At 46.5% G+C, this 26,796-nt stretch overlaps 1 protein-coding gene across 2 annotated transcripts in view; it reads left to right on the top strand.

Annotated features, from left to right (window-relative positions):
- Positions 1-226: 226 nt before the first annotated feature.
- Positions 227-26,796, top strand: part of LOC120867861 (beta-galactosidase) — a 99,200-nt gene continuing 72,630 nt past the window's right edge. The window contains exons 1-3 of one of the 2 annotated variants that reach the window (XM_040246311.1): positions 240-403; positions 2,500-3,829; positions 25,245-25,414. In XM_040246311.1, the coding sequence (XP_040102245.1) occupies positions 2,609-3,829; positions 25,245-25,414 (1,391 nt within the window). In that variant the 5' untranslated portion in view covers positions 240-403; positions 2,500-2,608. Of the gene's footprint in view, positions 404-2,499; positions 3,830-25,244; positions 25,415-26,796 lie in introns of both variants that reach the window. The other variant, XM_040246312.1, reaches the window with a different exon arrangement.

The following is a 26,796-nucleotide window of genomic DNA, read 5'->3' on the forward strand; positions in this document are numbered from 1 at the left end:
GGAAGCCGGGGAACAAGGAGACCCTTGTTAAAGTCCAGACCCGAGGTGCGTCATCAAGCTGCTGACAGCGAGTACTCCTGAGTCTTTGCAAAAGGTTCCTCCCTCAGGCGGAGGCCGGCGGAGGTCAGATAACACTGCCCTGCAGTCACGCGGCCGCGTGTGGCCCCAGGCTCTCGGCTCCCCCGGCTCCGGGCTCCGCGGCTGCGGCGGCGGGGCGGGGCGCGGGGCGGAGGCGGCGCGGGGCGGAGCCAGGCCCCCGGTCCTCGGTCAAGTGACACCGAACGGCTGTCCTGGCTGACTGCGGAGCCGGGAGGCCCGAGAGTGGACGGACATGCCGGGGGTCGTTCGCCTCCTCGCCCTGCTGCTGGTGCCGCTGCTGCTGGGCTCTGCGCGCGGTGTGCACGTAAGTCCACAGGACCCGCGCGCACAAATGATGAATCGGGGGGAACGCTGGCGGGGAACCGGGCTGGGGCTGCGGCCACCTGGGGCCCCACAGGGCGGAGGTCCTGGGACCCCGAGGCCCGCCCGGGCCCGCCCGGCTCCCGGGGAAGCCCAGGCAGTGGGCCGGCCCTCCCGCCGGGGGCGGGCCGGGCGGGGCGCGCGGCCTTACCAGTAGCTCTGTCGCTTGTGGGTTCCGCTCCTGCCGCCTGTCACCGAGAGCCACTTCCTTATCGATGCAACCAAGGGCTGAGATGAGGTGCTTTCCAGCTCTGCGGGCTTCCGGGAGTGGGATTCCGAGTCGCGCGCGTTCTTGGAGGGAGCCGGAGGCTCGGGCTTGGCGCGCCTCTCTTGCCTGCGCTCTGCGGAGCGCTCCGGAAGGAGAATAGCGGGGTCACGAGAGGCCCCAGCAATGGGAACATTGGGTTAATTACCTTCGGGGTATTCTCTTTGAGGACGTCTCTTGCCCGTCTCGCTACTTCCCTCCGCCTACTTTTAAGGCTCGGATTGTTCAAAGCTTCAGCGTTTGACGGTGGGCAAGGGGCAGGCTGCAGGTGGGCGCCAGCGTTGCTGGAGGGAGGTCTGGCCGGGCGAGGTGTGTGCTGGGGCGGGGACGCGGGGGGCGGGGAGGGGGAGTCGTGCACGATTGCGGGAGAAGGACCGCCTCAGTCTACCCGGCAGACCTCCCGCCCGCCCCGCGGGCCCCCGGCCCCCGCCCCGGGGGGGGGGGGGGGGCGTGCAGATCTGAGCTGGGAGATGAGAATGGGGACTTGAAATGGGCGCCTTTCTCTCTACACTTTCTGGGAACTAATTTTGGTTCCTCCAGAGTTCCGATGGGCTGAGTCTGGGGCTTGTTTTATAAGTAGAAGCTGGTGAACTTGACTTGTAAATTACACCCTCTGATAAGAGGCTTTTTAATAAAGTGCCTAGAGCAGAAAAAAGAAAAAAAAAAAGGCCTACATTTATCTAAAAGCAAGGTTGAGAATTTTACTTGGAAAACACCTGCTGAAAATATTTTCGTTTTGGGTCTTATTGGGAAAAGGTCACCTCAAATGAATATTTGCTAACCTTTGTCTATCCAGGTCTGTAGTTCCCTTGCAGTTTTTTGTCTGGGAGCCAGCCAGCTATGAGAACCAACCAGGAGACTGGCTCCACCCCAGGAATCTTTGTGTCAGTTGCCTCTGCCCCTCCTTGGCCTACAGCTGAAAAAAAAATACCGGCAGACGAGCTTTCCATGGCTTCCTGGTTTACACTTTAGAACAGCGGTTCTCAAACTGTAACTGTCCTAAGTTAGAACATTTAAAACTATATGTTAATAAACAATATATATATATTTTATACAAGTTGTTCTCTGCAGTTTTTAGGGCACAAAGTGACATTGTACATTTTTGCAAATCTCTTTCATGTGGTTTTTTTTTTTTTTTGAGATTAGACTTTGTTTTTTTCAAACTTTAAATTTATTTTGTATTGAGGTATAGCTGATTAACAATGTTGTGGTAGTTTCAGGTGAACAGCAAAGGGACTCAGCCATATGTATACTTGTATCCATTCATGTCTGTCTTAATAGATGACTGTTGAATGCTCGTAACTACTTCTGCATTCAGTTCTGCCATATCACATGTCATGTAACCTCTGGAAACTTCACTGTACATTCATGAGAGAATGATTATGGCTTAGTACTGTTTTTGAAAACAATCAGTGGACACCCCCCCCCCCCCCCCGCTTCCCCCGCAACCCCAACAGCCAAAGGGTCTCCCTGGACCACACTTTGAGAACCGCTGATTTAGAATAATGTTTTTCTTATTATAAAAGTTCATATACATGTTGTGGAAATACTTGAAAGATGCAGAGAACTGTAAGAAAAGTGAAACTGCCCATCTTGTTACAATCAGGTGTGTTTATAGTTCACTGATAAACTGTAGCAGCTGACTGGTTTTGACTGGTTTGAGTGAGTGGCTTGGATTCAAGGCTGGTTGGGCAGATGTAAGTGGCCTTCAGGTTTTAGCAGGGGACAAGAAAGCTCTCATATCCCAAAAAGCTGACGCCGGTTCCTGGTTGCAGGAGGAGCTGACCTGGAAACCTGTCCTTGGCCACTGTCCTATCTAAGGAACTCACCTTCCAGAGCTCACCCGCACAAAGCTGGTGGGGTATCCTCTAAGGAGCTGAGGCAATGACGATCTTCAGGCAGCTGTCCCTGGGGGCAAAGGCCGCCCTGGCTGCCGGGACTGTCTTCCTGTCCATGATTGTCTCCCGGTCCTACCTGGCAGAGAGCTTGGAGATCAGGGCCTGGCGATGCCTGTTCCGCCTGCAGCTCGCCCTGTTTGCCAACTCGCTCATGCTCCTCGGCTCCATCTTCATCTGGCGTAGCACCGTCAGCAATCTCAAGCACTCCCCGGCTGCAGAGTCAGCCTGTTTCCAGCTCTGGAAGATGATCGTGGCGGCCTTCCTGGCCCTGGCGCATTCCAGCTTCTTCACCATGATCTTTCTAGTGGCCGAGGAGCCCTATCTCTTTTCCCTGGTTGCCTACACCTGCCTCGGGGCGTATGTCATCATGCTCTGCTTCCTCTGTGTCCTCAGCGGCATGGAGCAGGCCTACCAGCTCCTGGCCTGGCGTGCTGGCAGGGCGGTGGGCAGCCTTGACAAGACCAGGAAGCTGGCCCTCCGGCCGGCACTGGCAGTGATGGTAACCACTGTGCTCACCGTGGTGGGGCTGCTGAATGCCGCCCAGCCCCCAGCGGTGACCACTGTGGAGGTGCCCGTGCATCGGCTGCACCCCTCCATGAACAGCCTCAAGATTGTGCTCCTCTCGGACATCCACCTGGGCCCCACAGTGGGCAGGACCAAGATGGACATGTTCGTGAGGATGGTGAACACGCTGGAGCCGGACGTCACGGTGATCGTGGGCGACCTGTGCGATTCCGAAGCCTCTGTCCTGCGCACGGCTGTGGCTCCTCTGGGCCAGCTGCGTTCACGCCTGGGCACCTACTTTGTCACAGGCAATCACGAGTACTACACGTCGGATGTCAACAACTGGTTTGCGCTGCTGCTGTCCCTGAACGTCCAGCCCCTCCACAATGAGAATGTGAGGATTTCTGCTACCGGGGCCCACCGTGAGGATGACGACTGGATCTGTCTGGCTGGGGTGGACGACATCGCAGCGAACATGCTGCACTACACCGGTCACGGCATGGACCTGGAGAAGGCCCTGGAGGGCTGCAGCCCAGACCACCCCACCATCCTGCTCGCTCACCAGCCCCTGGCTGCCAAGAGAGCCCTCCAGGCCCGGCCAGATATTAACCTGATCCTTTCTGGGCACACGCATGCTGGGCAGATCTTCCCCTTGAATGTGGCAGCCTATCTCCTGAACCCCTTCTTTGCTGGTCTCTACCAGGTGGCCGAGACTACATTTGTATATGTGAGCCCAGGCACGGCCTATTATGGGATACCCATGCGTCTGGGCAGCAGGGCAGAAATTACCCAGCTCATCCTGCAGCCGGCCCCCTGACCCCACCCCTGTCTGCCCCCCTGGCGCCTGCCTCCTCGTTGCCCTTGCCCTCTGTCCCCATCCCTCTGCAGAGCAGGCCGTCCATCTACCCCCTCCAGCCTCCCCTGCCAGCCCACACTTGTCACAAGACTGGCTGGCACTGTGATCTGTGCTGGGGCTGCCTGGCAAGTCCAGGGAGGTTAACTCTGCAGATGACCACGTGCTTTTCCATATGCATGTGAGGCCACTAAAGTAACATGTAAGGACAGGCATCTGTTTTCCAAATGATGTGGAGTAAGCCCTCCTCCTCTAGAGAACTCACAAGGATGCCCTGAAAACAGGGGGTTGCTGAATAGGGATGCCTCTGGCAAGTGGAATAGGGAAGGGACTGTTGGTGTTCTAAAAATCTTTTGGACTTAAGCAGTTTCCAGAAATCAGTGATCCTGAACTTTCTGGGGAAGGGGCAATGGGGCTAGGTAATCTGGGAGAACAGGCAAGATGGAGGCCCCTCTGGCTGCTGGAGAAGAGGGTTTACTGTTCTCCCTTGATTCTATTAGAGTCACCTTTACTGAGAGCATCAGCCAAACCGTCTGGAATACAGGGTTCCTCCTGTTCCTCTGGGCCTTGATTGATGCTGTCTAATTGGCTGCTGGACCTTTGGGCTTGGGGGTGCAGTGGAAGGATGTGAGCACTACGAGATGAAGGTCATGGTGCTGCTGCCTAGAATTCAGAGGGTGTTTGCCAACCTTGACTCCATTTGTATTACAACACTTGGATGGAGTGATTAGGGACAGGCAACTTGCCCTTGCTGAGAGCCAGGTTTCCGCCTCCCAACAGAAGGGGTCTTCCCACTGCCTGTATCTTTACAGGTGAGAACAGGGTTCAAACACAAGTAACAGTGTAAAGAGAAGGGCCTGGAACCTGATATAATGAGAAGGGCCTGGAACCTGATGTCCTTTCCAAGTGCTCTCCTTGAGGCTGATTTCAGTTCATCATAACTACATGGGCCCTGAAAGGGGGTTAGACAGTTTCAGTGTAGGGCAACTATTACACAGGAGGGGCAGCCAGGAAACTGAAGACCACACCCTCCACCCCAGGTTGGGCTTAGAAATGGAGGTTCGCGCCCTCCCAGTGGGGAGGTTGAAGCTTGCATCGGGAGTGGCAGGGGCCTTTCCTCCCTGGGGGTCCTGGCTTTGGGATGCTGGGCTATCCTTCCTCTCCAGCTGACCCCATCAGAGTTACCCTTGCGCTCTGGTTATGGAACCAGATGGCCATCTCTGCGCTGGATCCACAGAAAAAGAGGCAGGGGTCAATATGTCTGGAGCAGCCCTGACCCCACCGGCTGGCCTCTGTGCCAGAGGCAGGGGACCCTGTGACCCTGGGCTAGCAATAAATCCTGATAGAAAAGGCCTCACTGGGAATCTTTCTGTGACCTCTGACCGGGGTGGGGTGGGGCTCCTCACTTTCCTGCTTACTTGTCAGGCAGCATTGGGCAAACTTGAAGTCACTGAGCCTCAGTTTCTCACCCTGAAATGGGGATAATTACTGTATGTACCTCAAGATTGTTTTGAGGGGAGGGTATTAAAACGTGGTGCAAAAAAACAAAAACAAAAAAACACGTGGTGCAACAATTGCCAAGGCTCAGTCACAAGGAAGCACTTGATGTTGCCAATTTAAAAATATCCCATGGGGTGTGCAGTGATACTGTTGGTACCAGGTGCCCAGAGAATCTGTGGAGCAGCCACTCCTAGGGAATGGGAGTGGGCACCATGCCCAGTGATTTGTCAGAGCAGCGACTGCTGGCATTGCTTTCCTCTGCCTGTTGTCTGTCTCCCTGTTTGGAGGGAGGCAGGGCCTGGCCAGGGCATTTCTCCATTTTCCCAGGCAAGTATCATTTGCTTCTGTTCTTGGTCAGTGGAACCTTGGGGGTTCCTGGAGACCACCTCCCTTGTTTCCAGGCAGCCAAAGTGTTGACAGCCGGCCTTCCAGGCAAGTTTAAAATGCATCTTGGCGTGGAGATTTCAGTGGTTTCCTTACTATTTACCCCCTTGTGTTTAATCGTTCTTACAGTCAGGAGTATGTTTGGAGAAAAATTTATCTGCAACCAAGGAAGGGACCCTGGAGAGCCTTTCTTTGAACACATTTTGCAGATGGTGGGGTCGTGGGAGAGGGAGGTGCTTTGCCCTGGGCAGTGCCCAGCTGAGCTCAGGTTCTCTGACTCCCTTCTCCGTAGCACCACTCAAGCTCCACGCCTCCCCCTGTCTCAGAAAGGCCGCTCTTCCAAACCCTCTCAGTCCCTCGTGCCTGGCCCAGTTGGGGTCCCTGGCTCTCTGACTCCCTGATTTGGGTCCCCCCAGTGTATGTTAGTTCTGCCATTTGTCTTCCGCCTTGTGGTGCAACAGGCCCTGTGCGTCTCTGCTGCTCCAACAAGCATTATTTCACTGGTTTCTTAACTGCGGATCTTTCTCTCCAGTGCCTGAGCCGGATGAAATTTACTTCCCTCAGTCCTGGTTTCATCTTGCAGCTTTGTCTCTTCTCTTCCCCTTGACTGCCAGTACTTTTTGGTCCTGGGCCCTGTCATCCTTATTCTGAGGTCCTTGGTTGACTGATTCCTGTCTTAACAGAAACAGGACAGGTCCATCTTCTGTGCCCAAGGAATAGTCAGCAACACCTTCTCACGCTTGGTTTGTGTTCCTTGATTTTATGGGGGAAGCTTTCCGAGCAGAAATTTTTCCATTTCTGTTCAGATATGATCTGTAGAGGGGTATGTGTGGTTTGCTCTCCATGGCCCCCCGGGTGCCTGTGTTCCCCCGTTCTTTGCTCATTTACCTGCTTCGATTTATTTATTGCCAGGGGAGGTGGTAAGAAACATTTACTTGAAGCTTGAAAAGGCTTTCAATTTCATTCTAGTTTTTTTTTTTTTAATATATCTGTTAAATGCAAGTTAAACAAAAAACTTTCTAAAAATTAACAGTAGCATGGGTAGTATGATACTATTGTTAGAAAATCTCAGTACATTTATCCTACTGCTGTTCCAAACATCCATCCATTCATCCATCCATCCTTTTCCCCTCTTATTTTGTTTATGCTTTTTAAAGTCTTTTACTGGGAAAATTTGAAAGTATTCATGAAGTAGAGAAAACAGCAACTGAGTTTCTATGTGCCCATCACCCAGCTTCAACACTTGTGACTATTCCACTGTTCTTTCTCATCTACCCCAGCCCCACACTTTTTGTTTTTGTCCGGAGTACATTAAGACAAATCTTAGAAAATATGATTTTGCCCTAAAATACTTCAGTATGAATCAATTTTTAAAAAGCATATCCATAATGCTGTTATATCTGATGAAATTCACTAATTCTTTAAAATTGTCTAAGTCTGCTAGTTAGGAGACTTGGGGATAGAAGCTATAATAGGTCTTCTACCTCTTAATAAGAGTGTTTTTTCCACTATCTAAGGATTAAGTAGCTATGTCTATTATAGGTAAGTATAGGATTCAAATGCAGTTAACTGGGTAAGGATTAGTTTTCAGGTTTCTTCCGACTATTTCAGTTGTCTTTTGTGTGTGTGATTTAAAAAAACACGTAAGATAAAATTAATCATCTTAGTGATTTTTTAAGTGTACAGTTCAGTGGTATTAAGTATATTCACATCGATGTACAACAGCTCTTCAGAGCTTTTTCATCTGCAGATCTAAAACTCTGTACCTATTAAACAACAATGCCCCTACCCACCCCCAGCTCCGGGTAACTCCCACTTCCTCGAGTTTGACTACTCTGGGTACCTCCTATAAGCAGAATGATACATTATTTGTCTTTTGTTTCACTTGGCATAATGTCCTCAGGGTGCATCCATATTGTAGCATGTAACAAGACTTCTTCCTAAGGCTGAGTAATATTGCACTGTATGTGTCTACCACATTTGGTTTACTTGTTCATCCATCAGTGGACACCTGGATTGCTCTCACCCCTTGCCTGTTGTGAATAGTGCTGCTTGCACTTGGGTGTGCAGATATCTCTTTGAGACACTGCTCTCTCTTCTTTTGGATATATACCCAGAAATGGAATTGCTGGGTTGTGTAGTAGTCCTGGTTTTCACGTTTTGAAGAAGTTCTGTACTGCTTTCCATAGCAGCTGGCACACTTTATAGTCTTACCAGCAGTACGGTGTTCCAGGTTCTCTGCATCCTCACCTAAATTTATCATCTGTGTTTGTTTCTGGTAGTAGTGTGAGATGCAGACTTACTGTGGGTGTTGATTCGCATTTGTCTGATGACTCGTAATGTTGAGCATGTTTTCATATGCTTGTTGGCTATTTGTATAGCATCTTTCGAGAAATGTCTATTCAGGTCTTTTGCCCACTTTAAGTCATAGTATTTGATTTTTTTGTTTGTTTGTTTTTGAGTTGTAGGTCTTTATATATTCTGGATATAAACTGCTTATCAGATATATGATTTGCAAGTATTATCTCCCATAGACTCACTTTTAACTGTATTGATTGTATCCCTTGATGTGAAAAAGTTTTTAAGTTTCGTATCCTATTTGTCTATTTTGATTTTGTTGCCTATGCTTTTTGGTATCATATTCAAGCAGTCACTGCCAATCCCAATATCATAAAGTTTTTCCCCATTTTTTTTTGAGGAGTTTTAAATGTAAGGTTTTATGTTTAAGTATTTAATCTGTTTTGAGTTACTTTTGTATATGGTGTAAAGTAAGGATCCAATTTTATTCTTCTGCATGTGGATATCCAGTTTCCCCAAAACTTTAAGAGATTGTTCTTTCCCCAGGGTGGTCTTGGCTCCCATGTTGATGACCAGGTAAACATATACGTGACAGTTTATTTCAGGCCCCTCTGTTTATTCCAGTTGTCTATTTGTTTGTCTTTATATCAGTAACTCATTGTTTTTATTATTATGGTTTTGTAATATCTTTTGAAATCAGCAAGTATGAGTCTTCTAATGTTCTTCTTTTCCAAAATTGTTTTAGCAATTTGGGGCTCCTTGGAATTCCATATGAATTTGAGGATGAATTTTTCCATTTCTGCAAAGAATCCTGTTGATGTTTTGATAGAGATTACGCTGACTCTGTAGATCACATTGGAAATATGGACATCTTAACAATACTAAGTCTCCTGATCCATTAACATGGGATGTCTTTCCATTTATTTGAGTCTGTTTAAAATCTCAGGGATTCAGGATTGGGAGCTTGTATACACCCATGGCGGATTCATGTCAATGTTTGGCAAAACCAATACAGTATTGTAAAGTAAAATAAAGTAAAAATAAAATTAAAAAAAAAATAAAATAAAATTTCAATAGTGTTTTGTAGTTTTCAGTGTATGAGTCTTTCACCTCCTTCGTTAGGTTTATTCCCAAGCATTTTATTCTTTTTGGTCCCATTTTGATTGGAATTGCTTAATTTCCTTTTTGGACTGTTCTTGTCAGTGTATAGAAATGCAGCTGATTTTTGTATGTTGATTTTATACCCTGCAACTTTGTTGAATTCATTTATTAGTTCTAATAATTGTTTGTGTATGGGGGTTGGGGGAGACTCTTTAGGGTGTTCTCCATGTAAGATCATGTCATCTGTGAACAGAGATAATTTTACTTTTTCCTTTCCAATTGAATGTCTTTTTCTTTTTCTTGCCTTGTTGCTCTGGCTAGGACTTCCGTTAGTATCTTGACTAGAAGTGGTGAGAATGTGCATCCCGGTCATGAAAGAAAAACTTGCAGTCTTTCATATCAAGTATGATGTTAGCTGTTGATTTTCATATATGGCCTTTATTGTGTTGAGGTAATTTTCTTCTATTCATACTTTAACAGAGAAGGCAATGGCAACCCACTCTAGGACTCTTGCCTGGAAAATCTCATGGTCGCAGGAGCCTGGTAGGTTGCAGTCCATGGTGTCGCAAAGAGTTGGACATGACTGACAGTCTTCACTTTCACTTTTTACTTTCATGCTTTGGAGAAGGAAATAGCAACCCAATATTCTTGCCTGGAGAATCCCAGGAACGGGGGAGCCTGGTGGGCTGCCGTCTATGGGGTCACACAGAGTCGGACACGACTGAAGCGACTTAGCAGCAGCAGCAGCAGCATAGTTTAAATGTTTTATCATAAAAAAGTATAGAATCTTACTAAATAGATTTCTGCCTCAATTGAAGCAATCATGTTTTTGTTCTTCAACCTGTTAATGTGGGGCAACCCGTTGATTTTCATATGTTGAATCACTCTTGTGTTCTGAGTCCCATTTGGTCATGATGTACTGATATAAAGAGTTGCTAAGGGAAACCCCTTGCAGTCTAGTAATTAGGACTTGGCGCTTTCACTTCTGAGGGTGCCAGTTCAACCCCTTATCAGGCAACTGAGATCCCACAAGCCAAGTGGTGCAGCCAAAGAGAAAGAAAAAGAGTTGTTGAATTTAGTTTGCTGATTTTTGTTGAGGATTTTTGCATCAGTATTAACCAAGGATATGGATTTTGGCCTGTAGTTTTCTTTTTTTGTTATGTCCTGTCTAGCATTGATATCAGGATTGTGTTGTTCTCATAGGATGAACTTAAAAGTGTTCCCTCCTCTTTAATTTTTTGAATAGTGTCAGGAGGATCAGCATTAATTATTCTTTAAATGTTTGGTAGAATTCTCTAGCTCAGTTGGTAAAGAATCCGCCTGCAGTGCAGGAGATCCCAGTTCAATTCCTGGGTCAGGAAGATCCGCTGGAGAAGGGACAGGCTACCCATTCCAGTATCCTTCCGTTTCTCTTGCGGCTCAGCTGGTAAAGAATCTGCCCACAATGCAAGAGACCTGGGTTGGGAAGATGCCCCTGGAGAAGGGAAAGGCTTCCCACTCCAGTATTCTGGTCTGGAGAATGCCATGGAGTGTACAGTTCATGGGGTCACAAAGAGTCGGACACAGTTGAGCCACTTTCACTCTCAGGGCATCAGGTTCTTGGTTTTTCTCTGAGATTTTCAATACTGATTCAGTCTCTTTACTAGTTGTTGGTCTGTTCAGATTTTTTATTTCTTCATGATTCAGTCTATGTAGGTTATATGTTTCTTGGTAGGATGTGTATTACACAATTTGTAGCCATACAGCTATTCATAATAGTCTCATAATCCTTTTTATTTCTGTAGCATCCGTTGTAGCATTTTTTCTTTCATTTTTGATTTTGAGTTTTATCTCTTTTTTCTTAATCCAGCTAAAGATCTGTCCATTTTGTTGATCTTTTTAAAAGATGCACTCTTACTTTCATTGATTTTTTTTTTTTCTATTCTCTATTTCACTTGAAAAATGAAAGTGTTAGTTGCTCAATCGTGTCTGACTCTTTGCAACCATAATGGACTGTAGCCTGCCAGGCTCCCTTGTCCATGAAATTCTCCAGGCAAGAATACTGCAGTGGGTTGCCATTTTCTTCTCCAGGGGATCTTCTTCGCCCAGGGATCAAACCCGGGTCGTCTCCTTTGCAGGCAGATTCTTTACTGCCTGAGCCACTTAGCCCTGCGTTAATTTGCATTATTTTCTCCCTTCTGTTAGCTTTAGGTTTAGTTTTCTCCCTTGATTCCTTGAGGAATTGTGTCACTTTATAGTTTTTTTGTTTGAATCAGGATCTAAAAAAAAGGTCTATATATTATATATGATATATTTCATAAGTCTCTCAAGTCTTTAAAATATCTTCTTATTTTGTGTCCTTTATTTGTTCAAGTTATCTGGATTTATATCTTGGTATTTCCTACATTTTGGATTTGTGGTGGTGTTTGCCATGTACTATCCTTCATATTTTCTGTAAACTGATAGAGGTGGACATCTATTAAAGTTAGAGCTAGAAGCTGGACAGATTCATGTTCCACTTTTGCCCTTTTTGGTAGGGAGACTCCACTGTTTTCGGTGAGGCTGAGGTTGGTCAGGTGTTGTCAGCTTGGCCCCACCACTAGAAAGCCGCACATCTTCTTTTCATCTAAGGTTTCAGGAGTCGTCGATGATTGTTGCCTGAAGTCATTAGTCTAGTAGGGATTGTAAAATGGTGATTTTTTTAAAGTTTGATACATTTAATACAGAATTTAGTAGGCCAGAATACCAGGTAAACTTTCTAGGAATAATTAGTTGGCTTTAATGTATTCAAGAGACAATGGAAGCTTCTTTTACCTCAGTTTTGTATTTTGAAGGCATTTTTTGTGGCACTTAGAAATATAATCCTGGGAATTCCCTGGCAGTCCAGTGGTTAAGACTCTGAGCTCTTGCTCCTGAGGGCCCAGGTTCAATCCCTGATTGGGGAGCTAAGATCCCACAAGCCACACAGTGTGACCAAAAAGAGGTATAATTTGGCCATCAGCCCCCCAAATGAGGATTTTTAATCACATCATTTCTTCTGTATTTACTAGCTATGGTTTTTCTACAAAAAATTCTCTTCATCAGTTTTTTGGTTATTCTGAAAAAGTCTGTAGCAAAGGTGAGAGAGATGCGGATTCTTCCCCTTCAGTCTTCTTTCAGGATAATGAGCTGATACCCCAGCAAACTTCAAGGATGACCAAAAAGCTTTTCTTTTGTGTGAGAGGGAGTATTCTGAATTTGGCTGTTTTTACATGTCTGATGTGTTTCAATCCAGTGAAATGTTAAATCTTTTGCTGCTCAGAATAGCCCATCTTCAGCCAGTAGGAGCCCTTTCAAATTGGCTTCTATGTAATTTTGTTGTTGATAATAGTTATTGATTCTATCTTCCCTGGTGGCTCAGAGGTTAAAGTGTCTGCCTCCAATGCAGGAGACCCATTTAGGCCTATTTTGTATATATTCTACCCAGACTTGGATTAAGTAATTTCTTGAGGAGCCCTGGTTTCTTTTAATGGGAAATATTTAGAGACTATAATTTAAGGGACTAGATGAGCTAAGTGATACTGGCTATTGTCATTTCTAAGCCGTTTCTGTGCTATTGCTGGGAAATAAATATTTTTTTAGAGAAAGGAAAACTTTAACATATTATTTTTTAGAGCAGTTTTATGTTTGTAGCAAAATTGAGTGGAAGGTATAGAGATTTTCTGATTATAGGATTTTTAATTAACCTTCTTTGATTTTTTATTTGCTTCTATTTTATATTGAAAACAATGCAATATGTATACATATGTATCCTACTGTGTATTTTATGAATTCAAAATAGTCATGAAATATTAATAGGATGAAATCTACTGGATGCAGGTTTGTTTGTTTTAATGCAGCTCAGGATATATTTTTATCCTTAGTTAAAATACTATTTCAAATTGACGTGATTCTTTCCTTGGTGGAAAGTTAGGTCTGTTTTTAACTTTAAAAAATTATTTTATATTTTTAATTTTAAAATTTTATTTAAAATTAATGAAATGTGCACTTCCCTCTTCTCTGAGAAGAGCGGGTAGAATTCAATGTGTGAATGTCTGAGTCCTGGAGGGTAGGGAACTGATCCTCAACTGTGCTCATTTCTTTTCTATTCTGCCATGTTTTCTTCCTCTTCCACTGAAATGTGTTCTTTCTATCCACAGCCATTTGGAAGGCTGAACAAAAATCTGTTTGGAATAAGAGAGGCATAAATAAATAAAATGAGTAAATACATAAGCCATAGCAGACCATTCACAAATCCCTCCAGATCCATTGGTTATCACTGTTCATTCCCTGTGGCGGGTTTGCCCCTCCAGCCTGTCTGATGTAATGATGCTTCCATGAGGTTTGATGTCTGAAAGGGCTCCCGCTCTGGCACAGTGGAAGTGTGTTTCAGAGTTGTCTGTAATGCTGCTGCTCTTTCTCCTTGTTCTGTGAACTCAGGGATCTGGGAAGCCCATCAGTGGAAACACCCTCCACCCCTGTCTTCTCCCCTTCTCTTAATCCCATTTCCCTCACCCCTAGGGTACTATCAGCCTAGGAGGGTTGTGTCTCTGTCACCGTGGAGCTGAGCAGCTCATGTCAGGGACTCTCCAGGCTTGTGGGGCCTTTGGGGTGGGTTGAGAGGGTATGTAGAGGCTAGGGATGGAAGTCCATGAAGAGGTGCTTAACCGAATTATAGTGAGCAACTTAAGTATCTTCACATAATCAGCATGACCCATAACTGTGATAGCACTGATCTCCTTTTCTTTCTTTATTCAGGTTGAGGAGTGTGCACTAATAATGCAAATATAATCATTTTTAGTCCTGAGGATCAGGAAACTTCAGGCATTACCTGGTGATGTAAATACTGATGTTATGTTTAATTTTTTAAAAGAAAGGCTTATTTACCCCTGAAATAATCTTAAACATTATCAATAACTTTAAAACTGTTGTACTGGACAGTATGAGTTACCTGATATGTACTTGGACTGGGGTTACTTGTGCTCTGGCCTTCTTTTTCTCCAGTATTGGATGCAGTGTGCTCATTGGTTGGGGGTGGTGGGGTGGTTTGGAAAAGCGTGGGCTTTGACTTGCTTGGAATTACTTTCTGTGAATGCTATGACTTCATGCATTGTAAATACTGATGCTCCCACACCTGAGCGCATGTGAAATAAAACTTGACTCTTCGGTATTTGGTTCCAGTGCTAATTATTTAAAAGGGGTGGAATTTGCACAGAAGACTGATTTTCCATTATATATATATATTTTGGGGGAGTAAACTCTGAAGACAGCTTTCGCTCCTTCTGCTCTCCCCACTCCTCGATTGCCTTATCCCATTCGTGGTGCCACAGCCCAGAGATTAAGGAAGCTGGCTCTGGTAAGCTGGATCCTTTCAGGTCCTTCCGCATGGAGAGGGGTCGCTTTGGAGCCATGAGGTGGACGTTCCCTGTTGACAGGTACCAGATGGAGGCGGTCTCTTAGGTGACGTCTCTTGCTTCTGCATCTGTCCATATTATCCCCCTTTAAAAAACTTTTTAAAATTTGTGTGGCTGATTTGGGTCTTGGTTGCGCACTCAGGGTCTTCCTTGCAGCCATGGGTTTCTCTAGCTGTGGCACGGGCTTCATTGCCCTGCGGCATCCTGCTTCAGGGGCCAGGGACTGAATCCGCGTCCCCTGCATTGGAAGCTGGATTCTGCCACTGGACCAGCAGAGAAGTCCCCCCATTTGCTGCTTTTCTAAGCTTTCTTTCAGAGGCTTGTCACTGCTCCCCAGGTCTAAATAACACACTGCTGCTTGACTACCGTGACAGCTCAGAGAGCATCCTGGCAGTCAAGGTCTCGGGGCAGAGCAGGGCAGGCACCAGATCCCTGGAGCAAGAGAAAGAAGGTGCCCCGCTGCCACGCCCACTCACAGCCTGCTTCTGATGCTCTTTAGTGAGTCACACATGCCAGCGGCGGTGTTGGCATTCCACGGCCACCCCTGGGGCTGGTGCGCGGTTAAACAAGTGGTCTCCCCGCATCAGCCTGTTTCTGGCAGGGCTCACAGGGGATCTGACTGCGGATGTGGTGAGGGTGTCCACTGAGTCTCTGTGGAAGAGGCACCAGGAATCTTCAGTTTCAGGAGGAACTGTGGGGTTGTTCAGATTTCTCTCAGGTGGAGGTGGGCAGTGGGTAGCTCCAGGACAGTCATCTGGCCCTTCCCCCAATAGCGGGCTCTTAACTCAGGTGGAAGGTTCGGGAGGTTGTTCAGTAAGTTGAGTTGAGTGCATGCTCAGTCGTGTCCAACTCTTTGTGACCCCGTGGACTGCAGCCCGCCAGGCTCCTCTGTCCACGGGATTCTCCAGGCAAGAATACTGGAGTGGGTTACCATGCCCTTCTCCATGCTGGATCTGCCCAATCCAGCAATCAAACCCACATCTCCTGCACTGCAGGTGGTTTCTTTACTTCTGAGCCATTGGGGAAACTATCCCAATTTACACTCATGACTGGGGACATTGCCATCGGGTAGGTCCTCGGACTTGCTGTAAAAAGGACATGGCCCTTTCCCATGGTCTCCCAAAGAGCAGCAGGGTGGGGCCTGGTCTCAGTGTCAGCCCGGACTGCATCGCAGAGGCCTCACAAGGTCTAGGGGTGCCCTATCCTTAGGACAAAGGTGCCCCAAGTCCCACTGGGGAAGGAATTTTTCTCATGTGTACTTGGGTGGCATCACAGGGCCCTTCCGCAAGGGGACCCTCCCTTCCATCAGTCGGTTCCCGCCTCAGAGCTGGGGCCTGGATGAAGGAGCCGTGATTTCCCATGGTGGTGGCTGCCCTCAGCCGCTTGGTCATGAGTGACTGATTTTTTTCTCCTGTGAGACACATCAAGCTGGAGCCCCACTGGCTGCCCAACTGTCCCACCCTCTCGGAACGCGATGGTTTCTGAGCCCTTGCCTGCGGTCATCTCTCTCAGCACGCCCCGGTTGCCACCACAGTCATAGTGATGGTGATTATGTCCACCGGCCCCCCTGGCGGTTAGGTGGCCCCTCTTTGGGTATGTCAGCACTTCATCACCCTCGAAGACACGAAGGAGTGTCTTCTGCCCTTCCCTGCCCACAGAGCACAGCCCTCAGGGGACCTGAGGTCTCCAGGGCCTCCTCACTGCGGCCTTCCTTACGGAAGGGCGCCTTATCTGGCCAGGCTTGGGGAGTGTAGGCAGATGGTGGGGTGTCTGGTCACCGGCCTTGCCTTCTCATCTCTTAGAGCCATCTCACACATTCCTTAGGATTGCAACGCAGTCCTGGCACCTCACTTCATTTCCTATAGGTCAGCATCAAGTCCGAGTTCCCGGGCACCGGGTTCCAACAACACAGGGACTGGATTGAATGCCTTTACCAAGATGAAAGCTCACGAATCTTGGGAGAGTGAGCCATGTCCATACGCTCCCGTCTCTCCTCCTTGTGTTCTTTCCCCTCGAGATCCGCTCGCCACGTTCCCCTCCACCCCATTAAGTCCTGGCCTTATCTTTCTGACAGGAGATGTAGGTCTCTTTTAACATTGCCACGGAAGCCTCGAGCATTCACAGCATGCCCTGCGTGGACACATGATTTGAGCCTGTCAGCCAGTCTTTCTTCAAAGCTGCCAATCGGTTAATAAAAGCCAGCCAAGCCCACAGTCCTTACAGTTAGGAGCACCCCGTCCTTCAGCCCCGTCCCACAGGGAGAGCTAAGGCAGATGCCAGCTCCTGTCTGCCTGTGTCTCCTCCCAGCCCTGTACAGGTGGGGCCTCGGTGCATGTGTTTGCATACCAGAGGCTGTCGCCCCCTCCACTTAGCACTCCTTTAGGGTTCTCACTGCTGTCTTGACATAGAGGAAATGAGAAATCCAGGTAAAGACTCAGCATCATGAGGATCTGCTGTTTAGGCCACTTCTGGAACGAGTTGTCTTAATTTGGGTTCCTCTAGAAGTAAAACTACCAGGGAAGTCCTAAAGTAAAACAGGCTTCTCTGGTGGCTCAGACAGTAAAGAACCTGCCTGCAATGCAGGAGACCCAGGTTTGATCCCTGGGTCAAGAAGGTTCCCTAGAGAAGCGAATGACAACTCACTCCAGTATTCTTGCCTGGAGAATGCCACGGACAGAGGAGCCTGGCGGGCTAGAGTCCAGTTCAGTTCAGTTAAGTCACTCAGTCGTGTCCAACTCTTCGCGACCCCATGGACTGCAGCATGCCAGGCTTCCCTGTCCATCACCAACTCCTGGAGCTTGCTCAAACTCATGTCCATCCAACCATCTCATCCTCTGTCGTCCCCTTCTCCTCCTGCCTTCAATCTTTCCCAGCATCAGGGTCTTTTCCAATGAGTCAGTTCTTCGCATCAGGTGGCCAAAGTTTTGGAGTTTCAGCTTCAGCATCAGTCCTTCCAATGAATATTCAGGACTGATTTCCTTTAGGATGGACTGGTTGGATTTCCTTGCAGTCCAAGAGGCTCTCAAGAGTCTTCTCCAACACCACAGTTCACAAACATCAATTCTTTGGCACTCAGCTTTCTTTATAGTCCAACTCTCACATCCATACATGACTGCTGAAAAACCATAGCTTTGACTAGATGGACCTTTTTCAGCAAAGTAATGTCTCTGTGTTTTAATATGCTGTCTAGGTTGGTCATAGCTTTTCTTCCAAGGAGCAAGGATCTTTTAATTTCAAGGCTGCAGTCACCATCTGCAGTGATTTTGGAGCCCAAAAATATAAAGGCTCTCACAGAAAATTGGATTAAAGATTTATTAAGCATGGCCCCGCCCATCAGAACAAGACCCAGTTTCCCCCCGTCAGTCTCTTCCACCAGTAAGCTTCCATAAGCCTCTTATCCTTATTAGAGGGCAGACAGGATAAAAACCACAATCACAGAAAACTAACCAACTGATCACATGGACCACAGCCTGGTCAAACTCAATGAAACTATGAGCCTTGCCGTGTAGGGCCACCCAAGACGGATGGGTCATGGTGGGGAGTTCTGACAAAACGTGGTCCACTGGAGAAGGGAATGGCAAACCCCTTCAGTATTCTTGCCTTGAGAACCCCATTTACAGTAGGAAAAGGCAAAAAGGTATGACACCGAAAGAGAAACTCCCCAGGTCTGCAGGTGCCCAGTATGCTACTGGAGAAGAGTGGAGAAATAACTCCAGAAAGAATGAAGGGATGGAGCCAGAGAGAAAACTGCCCAGTTGTGGATGTGACTGGTGATGGAAGTAAAGTCCGGTGCTGTGAAGAACAGTATTGCATAGGAACCTGGAATGTTAGGTCAATGAACTTGGAATGTTAGGTACATGAATTTCTCATGAGGCAGGTAAGGGGTCTGGTATCTCTTTTAAGAATTTTCCACAGTTTTTAATACGCTGTCTAGGTTGGTCATAGCTTTTCTTCCAAGGAGCAGGCGTCTTTTAATTTCATGGCTGCAGTCACTGTCCACGCTGACTTTGGGGTGGGAAGTCACAAAGACTCGAGGGATGAGTTTGAGATGAGACCCTATCAGCATACAGTACGATGAGCTCCCCAGGGACTATCCACAGGAGCTGATGTAGATGTGTGTTTTTTTAATTTAAAATATTTATTTATTTGACTGTGCCAACTCTGAGTTGAGGCACTTGGGATCTTTAGTTGCAGCCTGTGGGATCTAGTTCCCTGACCCGGGATTGAACTAGCACTCCGTGCGTTGGGAGCAGAGTCTTAACCACTGGACGGCCAGGGAAGTCCCCTGAGTTCACATTTTAAGCTTAATTTTTCCCCAGTTTTATTGAGAAATAGTTGGCATACATCCCTAGATATGTTTAAGGTAAACAACATGATTGAGTGATTTACATATTGTGAAATGATTGCCACAGTAGGTGGTAATATCCCTTTTCTCATACAGATACAATAAAAAGGAAAGAAGGAAGAAAGAAAATGTTTTCTTATGACGAGAACTCTTAGAATTTACTCTCTTAACAATGTTCCTATAGATCCTGCAGCATTCTTGGCTGGAGTCATCATATTGTACATGATATCTCTGGTACTTATTTACCTTGTAAATGGAAATTTGTGTCTTTTGACCACCTTTCTCCAATTCTTCCTGCCCCGACTTTTTAATTTGTGTCAACATTTCACTTGGAAAAGTTCTCACACATACAGAGAGTTGAAAGCATTTCATATCCTCACCATTCAGATTCTCCCATTAACATGTTACTGTCAGTCTCTCCCTCCATTCATCACTGCGTCCATCAACTCTGTCTTATTTTGGGGATGCATTTGGGAGTCGGTTGCAGACATCAGTGTACTTCCTCTGAAATATATCAGCATATAAATCATTACCTAGAGGTCAATATTTGTTGAGAGCCCTTTTTCCCTTTAAGGTAAATTTTACATGGGCCTTCCCTGGTGGCTCAGATGGTAAAGAATCTGCCTGCAATGCAGGAGACCTGGGTTTGATCCCTGGGTCAGAAAGATCCCCTGGAGAAGGGCATGGCTATCCACTGCAGTATTCTTGCCTGGAGAATTCCATGGACGGAGGAATCTGGCGGGCTACGGTTCGTGGGATTACAAAAGAGTCAGACACGACTGAGCGACTTTCACTACTACGGATTTTACATACAGTGAAATGCATGAGAGATTTTTTAATTTAACAGTGTTTTGGGTTTTTTTTAAGATTTATTTATTTTTGGCTGTGCTTGGTCTTCTTTGCTGTGTGCAGGCTCTCTCGAGTTGCGGCGAGTGGGGGCTGTTCTCTAGTTGCCGTGCATGGGCTTCTCAGTGTGGGGGCTTCTCTTGTGGAACCACAGGCTTCAGTAGTTGCAATGCACTGGCTTGGTTGCCATGAGGCATGTGGAATCTTCTCGGAGCAAGGATTGAACCCGCGTCCCCTGCATTGGCAATAGGATTCTTAACCACTAGACCACCAGGGAAGCCCACCGCTTGATGAGTTTTGACAAACACATACACCTGGTCATCCCAAACCCTGATTCAGCTCTGGCATGTTACCATTGCCCCAGAAAATTCCCCAATGTTCCTTCCCAAGCATTGCTATTTTCAAAAATATTTTATTTTGTTTTAATACCATCAACATTTCAGAGTAACTCTTATCACTAGACTTTAAAATGTCCCACATGTTGGATTTGGCTTCTTACTTCCTTGTGTTAGAATTAGATTCAGTTCAGTTGAGATTAAAGTTCAACAATGAGCACTGCTTCGAGGTGGGGCTGTGTACACCTTCCTGAATCACAACGTGAGAGTCACATCTGCTTCTTCCACTTTTATGAGGTTGACATGAACAGAGGGATCACATCTGCCTGATCCCTCCTTTATAAGATTCTTTCAACCTTGATGATGGTTTTAGCATACACTGATGATTACCAACAAAGGTCCATCTAGTCAAGGCTGTGGTTTTTCCAGTAGTGATGTATGGATGTGAGAGTTGGACTATAAAGAAAGCTGAGTGCCGAAGAATTGATGTTTTGAACTGTGGTGTGGAGAAGACTCAAGTCCTTTGGACTGCAAGGAGATCAAACCAATCCATTCTAAGGGAGATCAGCCTGACTCTTCATTGGAAAGACATGTTGAAGCTGAAACTGCAGTACTTTGGCCACCTGATGTGAGGAGCTGATTCATTTGAAAAGACCCTGATGCTGGGAAAGATTGAAGGTGGGAGGGGATGACAGAGGATGAGATGGTTGGATGGTATCACCAACTCAGTGGAGATGAGTATGAGTAAACTCCAGGAGTTGGTGTTGGACAGGGAGGCCTGGTGTGCTGTGGTCCATGTGGTCGTGAAGAGTTAGACACGACTGAGCAATTGAACCGAACCGATGATTACAGCTTAAGTCTATTATTTCACTCAAGGTTAGGAAAGGATGTTTTTCAGATTCTGTTATTCCCGTCGCCATTTATTAGCTAGAATTCTCCATTGTCAACTTCTTGGTTACCCTGAAATATATTTTTTCTGTGAAAAGGGAAATAACCTGCTTGGCTTTTTCCCTTTGCTTGTCATTTCTGGAGTAATGAGTTGGTACTCTCGCAGTCTGCAAAAGTGACTGGTGAATTCTTTTTCCCGCTCTGTGAATCATCATGAACTCATAGGCGTTAATATCTTTGCAGTCTTTTTGTTCCAGGTGATACCTGTTAAGTTTCTCTCTTTTAAAAATAATTTTTTAAAAAATATTTTTTGGTCTCTTGGCTGCTTTGCACGGCATGTGGGATCTTAGTTCCCCGACCAGGCATTGGCAGTGTGGAGTTTTAACCACTGGACCACCAGGGAAGTCCCTTTCTCTTTTTTAAAGAAAAGGCTCAGTTTTTTCTGCCCAGAGCTGGGGGGAGCCTCTGGCTTAGGCCCTGTGTTCATCCTGCCTCTAACCAACCCATGAGTTCTGTGGGGTCCACTTCCTGCCCACCTGACCCGTCGCTACTGCCACCAGGGTCCACAACTCTGCTTCCTTGATTGCCATTTCAGGAAAAGAGCAGAGTGCCAAATATTTGAAAACCCCACACGTCTGGTCCTATCAGTCTTCTGTTTAAGGTGCTCTCTGTGGCTCTCAGCATGAAGTCCAGGCCCTTGGATGGGACGTCAGAGCTCATTCGGTCTGGCCTCTCCCGTCTCCCAGTTTGGGCTGTCGCTCTGCTTTATCTGTGTTTTTCCACCACGCCCTGCCCAAGTGCCGCACCCTCTCCGTCAGGGCTCCCAATTTCTGCTGCCTGCCTTGCACCTCTCCTTGGCTAACTCTTCTTCATCCTGGGGCTCAGCTTAAACCAGGCATTCTCAACGCTGACTGTACGTTACATCATGTGGGCAGTGTTAAGAAATGCCAAGGCCTGGACTCCACCCGAGATCAATTAACATCCGCATGTCTGAGCGATGAGGCTTGACTTTGCTATTTTTAAAAGCTTGGGCAGGTGATTCTGTTGTGCAGCCAAGGTTGAGAATCACAATTTGAGGCGTTCCTTCCTCTGGAAAATTCTTTGTCTCCGAGGCCTGGGTTACAAGCTGTTTATTACTGTTGCCGTCTTCTGCTCTTGTCCCATCCTCCAGCAGTACTTTATATAATTGGATACCTGTGTATGTTTAAGGTATACAGTCTGGTGGTTTTAGCCTCATTTAATCATCTAAGACTCATTGTGTTGATTCTTGGGTTTCTTCCTCGCTAGACAGAAGCTTCACGTGGGCTGCGGCTGCATCTGTGTGGTTCCCCTGTTATTACTCAACACATAGTAGGTGTTTGTAATTTTTATAAGTAGTTATTAGGTTGATGTTTGGGCTGTATTTTGAGGTTGTTTGAATGCAGAGATGGTCGTGCTGCTCTGTTCTGTGGGATTAAGCCAGATTTCACCTTCTGCCCAGATCACTTCTCTCTAAGCTCATTTCCTACTTCTCTGAACTACTTCTCTTAGACAAGGAGATTTGTGGGATCTTAGTTCCCCAACCAGAAATTGAACCTACATCCTCAGCTGTGAACAGATTCCTAATCACTGGACAGCCAGGAAATCCCCAACCAGCAGACTTTAGACAGCCCTTTCCTCTTCCCAGTTCCACCTAAAGTCGCTCCCTCCCTTTCTATCAGTCTAAAGAATTTCCCCAACCTCTGAGCTGCCTTTGAACTCACAGAACTTGTGGGAATCCTTTATTTGATATTTGTTCGTATACATGTTTTGAGATGTTTTCAAAATCATCCATTGGGCCACATGGTATAGGAAATAATTTTTATATTTTTGTTAGTTTCTGGTTTTTGAATGGCAATTAAAGCATTGCTTACTGGAAGAATAAAGGGATATTGACACTCTGGCATTTGAAAAAAATGATTCTTAAATTAGGTTTTTGTTTATTTTTGGTTAGTAGAGCTTTCCAGTTGTCCCTTAGCAGTCTGTGAATTGTTTAACTTTTAATCACAATTTTTTTTTTTCTTTTGCCAAGCCCGCAGCAAGCGGGATCTTAGTTCCCCAATCAGGGATCAAATCCACGCCCCCTGCTGTGGAAGTACAGAGTCTTCACCGCTGGACCCCCAGGGAAGTCCCACAGTCACAGTACTTTAACTCTCTAGTTGGATTTCAAGCCAAGTGGGATCTAGGACCCCTGCTATCATGGTCGTTTCCAGGTGCAACACTCAAAAGTTTCATGGACTGTTATGATGCTATGGAAAAAAGATTAAAAAAAAGGCTAAAGATGCACAAGAAATTTTACCAGCACTTGTTGTTCAGTCACTAAGTTGTGTCCGACTCATGGACTGTAGCACGCCAGGCTTCCCTGTCCTTCCCTCTCCCTGAGTTTGCTCAAACTCATGTCCATTGAGGTGATGATGCCATCCAACCATCTCATCCTCTGACACCCCCTTCTCCTCCTGCCCTCAATCTTTCCCAGTGTCAGGGTCTCCTTTCCAATCAGTCAGTTCTTCAAATCAAGTGGCCAAAGTATTGGAGCTTCAGCTTCAGCATCAGTCCTTCCAGTGACTATTCAGGGTTGATTTCCTTTAGGATTGACTGATTTGATCTCCTTGCTGCCCAAGGGACTCTCAAGAGTCTTCTCCAGCTCCACGCTCAACAGCATCAGTTCTTTGGTGCTCAGCTTTCTTTATGGTCCAGCTCTCACATCTGTACATGACTACTGGAAAAACCACAACCATCGTTAACAACGGAGGACACTAAATGGTTTCTTGTAGCCTTGGGTCGGGAAGGTCCCCTAGAGAAGGAAATGGCAGCCCACTCCAATATTCTTGCCTGGGAAGATCCCATGGATAGAGGAGCCTGCTGGGTTGTACAGTCCAGAGCATCGAAAAAGAGTTGGACATGACTTAGCGACTAAACAACAATTTGTAACCCTGGTCCTGTTGCTACATGAGGTCTGTTGGTGCCTTTTTTCCGTCCACCAGAGGGCAGTGTTCTATTTTACCTAAAAGTTGGCCTCCCCTTTGAGGTCTTCACTTTCAACTCCTAGCATTTCGCCTTCTGAAGTGATCCCCAGTGTTTCTTGAAATTTGATTTGATTCTAGAAGTACAACTTACATTGCAACACCACAGATATTACATCCATATGCAAATCTATATATGCCTATATAACTAAAGTTTCATAAAATAACACTTATCTTTGTAGAGAAGAGACTTGTGGTTGCCAAGGAGAAGGGGGTTGGGGGAGGGACGGATGGATTGGGAGTTTGGGGTCAGCAGATACAAACTATCAAACAGAGAGTGCAGAGACAACAAGGTCCTGCTGTATAGCACAGAGAACTATGTTCAATATCCAGTGATAAATCATAATGGAAAAGAATATGAAAAAAGATGTATATATAGGTATATCTGAATCGCTTTGCTTACAGCAAAGATCAGTACAACATTGTAAATCAACTACTTCAATAAAATACAATTTTTAAAATATGTCTTTACTATGTGTAACACTGAATTTTCTTTTCTTTCTTTTTCCTATTCTTTCATTTAAAAAAGTTCTGATCACCCAGATTGAGTTCACGATTCACAAACTGGGTCGCGGATATTGCCTTCGAGTTCATTTAGTCTGGCATCCTGCATTTTTATGGATGGAGAGACAGAGGGTTAGAGAAGGATGCTCGGTCACGGTGGGACTCGGAGCCACAGCTAGGAAGAGGTTTCAGGGCTTTGGACTTCTGGTCTGTTGCTCTGAGCACAGTGACGTTCCTGCGGAGGGAAATGCAAGGCTCCAGCAGGGCGCGGCCACGGGGGGTTGGGGGGGTGGGGGCAGTGTGTGTGTGTGTGTGTGTGCGCACGCACGTGTGTGTTGCTGCTGCAGTACACTGGGTATGAGAGGAGTCCCCTGTAGCAGGCGGACTCTTTGGTAACGTGACTCGGGCATCTCACCCGCTGATTGTCACATTGGCGCCAGCCTCTGGAACTTGGCATGTAGGTCCTCCTCGCCCTGTCTCAGCCGTGGTCTGTTTTATAGCCCAGAACCGGGCACGTACACAAACTAGATGGGTAGGGGGGGTCCCTCATCACCATAAACATTTGCTTTCTGAGGGTGGAAGTTCTCATGGGGTCCAATCCTTGCTCTGTAGAACGCCACCCAGAGAACATTCCAGATCGACTACCACCGTAACCGCTTCCTCAAGGATGGCCAGCCCTTCCGCTACATCTCGGGAAGCATTCACTATTTCCGCGTGCCCCGCTTCTACTGGAAGGACCGGCTGCTGAAGATGAAGATGGCTGGGCTGAACGCCATCCAGACGTAAGTAGGAGGGCACGGGGCTCCCCTCCAAGGCAGAGAAACCCGCAGCTGGAGTGGGGGACCAGCCGCATCTCTCTGTGCAGAGGTTTCGTTGCTCAGAATGGGAATAATAGTCTGGTGTCCCACTCAAGTAGTCTTGCCTGGGAAATCCCATGGACAGAGGAGCCTGGCAGGCCACAGTCCATAGTGTTGCAGAGTCGGACACAACTGAAACGACTTGGCATGCACAGTGTCCTGGGAGAGGTTTGTCTTGGGCTTGGGTGTCGCTTCTTTAGACAGTTAACTACTTCTCCCAACCTTGAACTTTGTCAGCAGAAATCATAAAATAAATATCAGCTTAAAAAGGCAAAGGGAAGTAACAATGACCGAGGATTTGCTGTGTGCAGGACAAATGACATGGGTGATGCCATTTCTGCAAGTTCACCATTACCGAATGCGGCTGATAAAACTGAAATTTGCCGAGGCACGTGCTTTTGGACAGAAATCCAGCTGAGATTTAAAGATAAGGGTGTTTGTAGGCGGCCGTAGCTCCTCTCAGCTCCTAGGGGAACACGCCTTGTTGGGTAGATCCCTGAAACCTAGTTTGTCTTTGTGGTTCTGCTGGGGTGATTCTGTGGCCCAGGATCACCCCGAATAACTATCTCTCCTCATCTCTTCTGTTTGTTTCAAAATGACTAATTAGAAGGAAGTTGGGGTGGCTGGCCACTCTGGTTTTTGCATTGCTGATGTGAATTGCTGATAACTTTTCAAAGATAAAGTATGAGAAAATCCAGCAGCAGATTCCTGGGACAGATGGTTAGGGAGAATCCCACTCATTCTGCTGGTTGTCGGACCACTGGGGCCCGTCTGTAGTTTTAGCCCTAAAATTAAAGTTTTAAAACTAAACTAAGTTCTGGGAGACCAGAATGGCTCCAGGGAACCATGAAACCCTGAAACCATAAGTTAGGGGTCACCAGAGAGACCTTTGTGATGGCAATGGGTAGCTTTGTATTTAAATTTGTGTCCCTTGCTGCAGGCAGTCAGGGGAACTGGTTTTTGTTACTTTACCTCATTCAGGGTATTCCTGATAAAATTTTTGGTTAGGAGGACACTGGGCTTGGAGGCACTTCCATTTTTATTGAAAAACATTTTTCAAAAAGTAAGTATATCGCTTCTGACCTTAACACAGATATTTTCATTTTTCCTAAGCCTTACACAGGCATATATAATTTTTACAAAGTAGAAGTTTGCATCAATATAACTATGTATTTTTTGTTTTTTTGGCCACGCCTTGTGGCTTGCAGGATCTCAGTTCCCCAACCAGATATTGAACCCCAGCCTGTCAGTGAAAGCCCAGAATCCTAACCACTAGGCCACCAGGGAACTCCATATATATATATATA

Source organism: Oryx dammah, unplaced genomic scaffold (genome assembly GCF_014754425.2).
Source record: "Oryx dammah isolate SB20612 unplaced genomic scaffold, SCBI_Odam_1.1 HiC_scaffold_9, whole genome shotgun sequence".
Lineage (NCBI taxonomy): Eukaryota > Metazoa > Chordata > Mammalia > Artiodactyla > Bovidae > Oryx > Oryx dammah.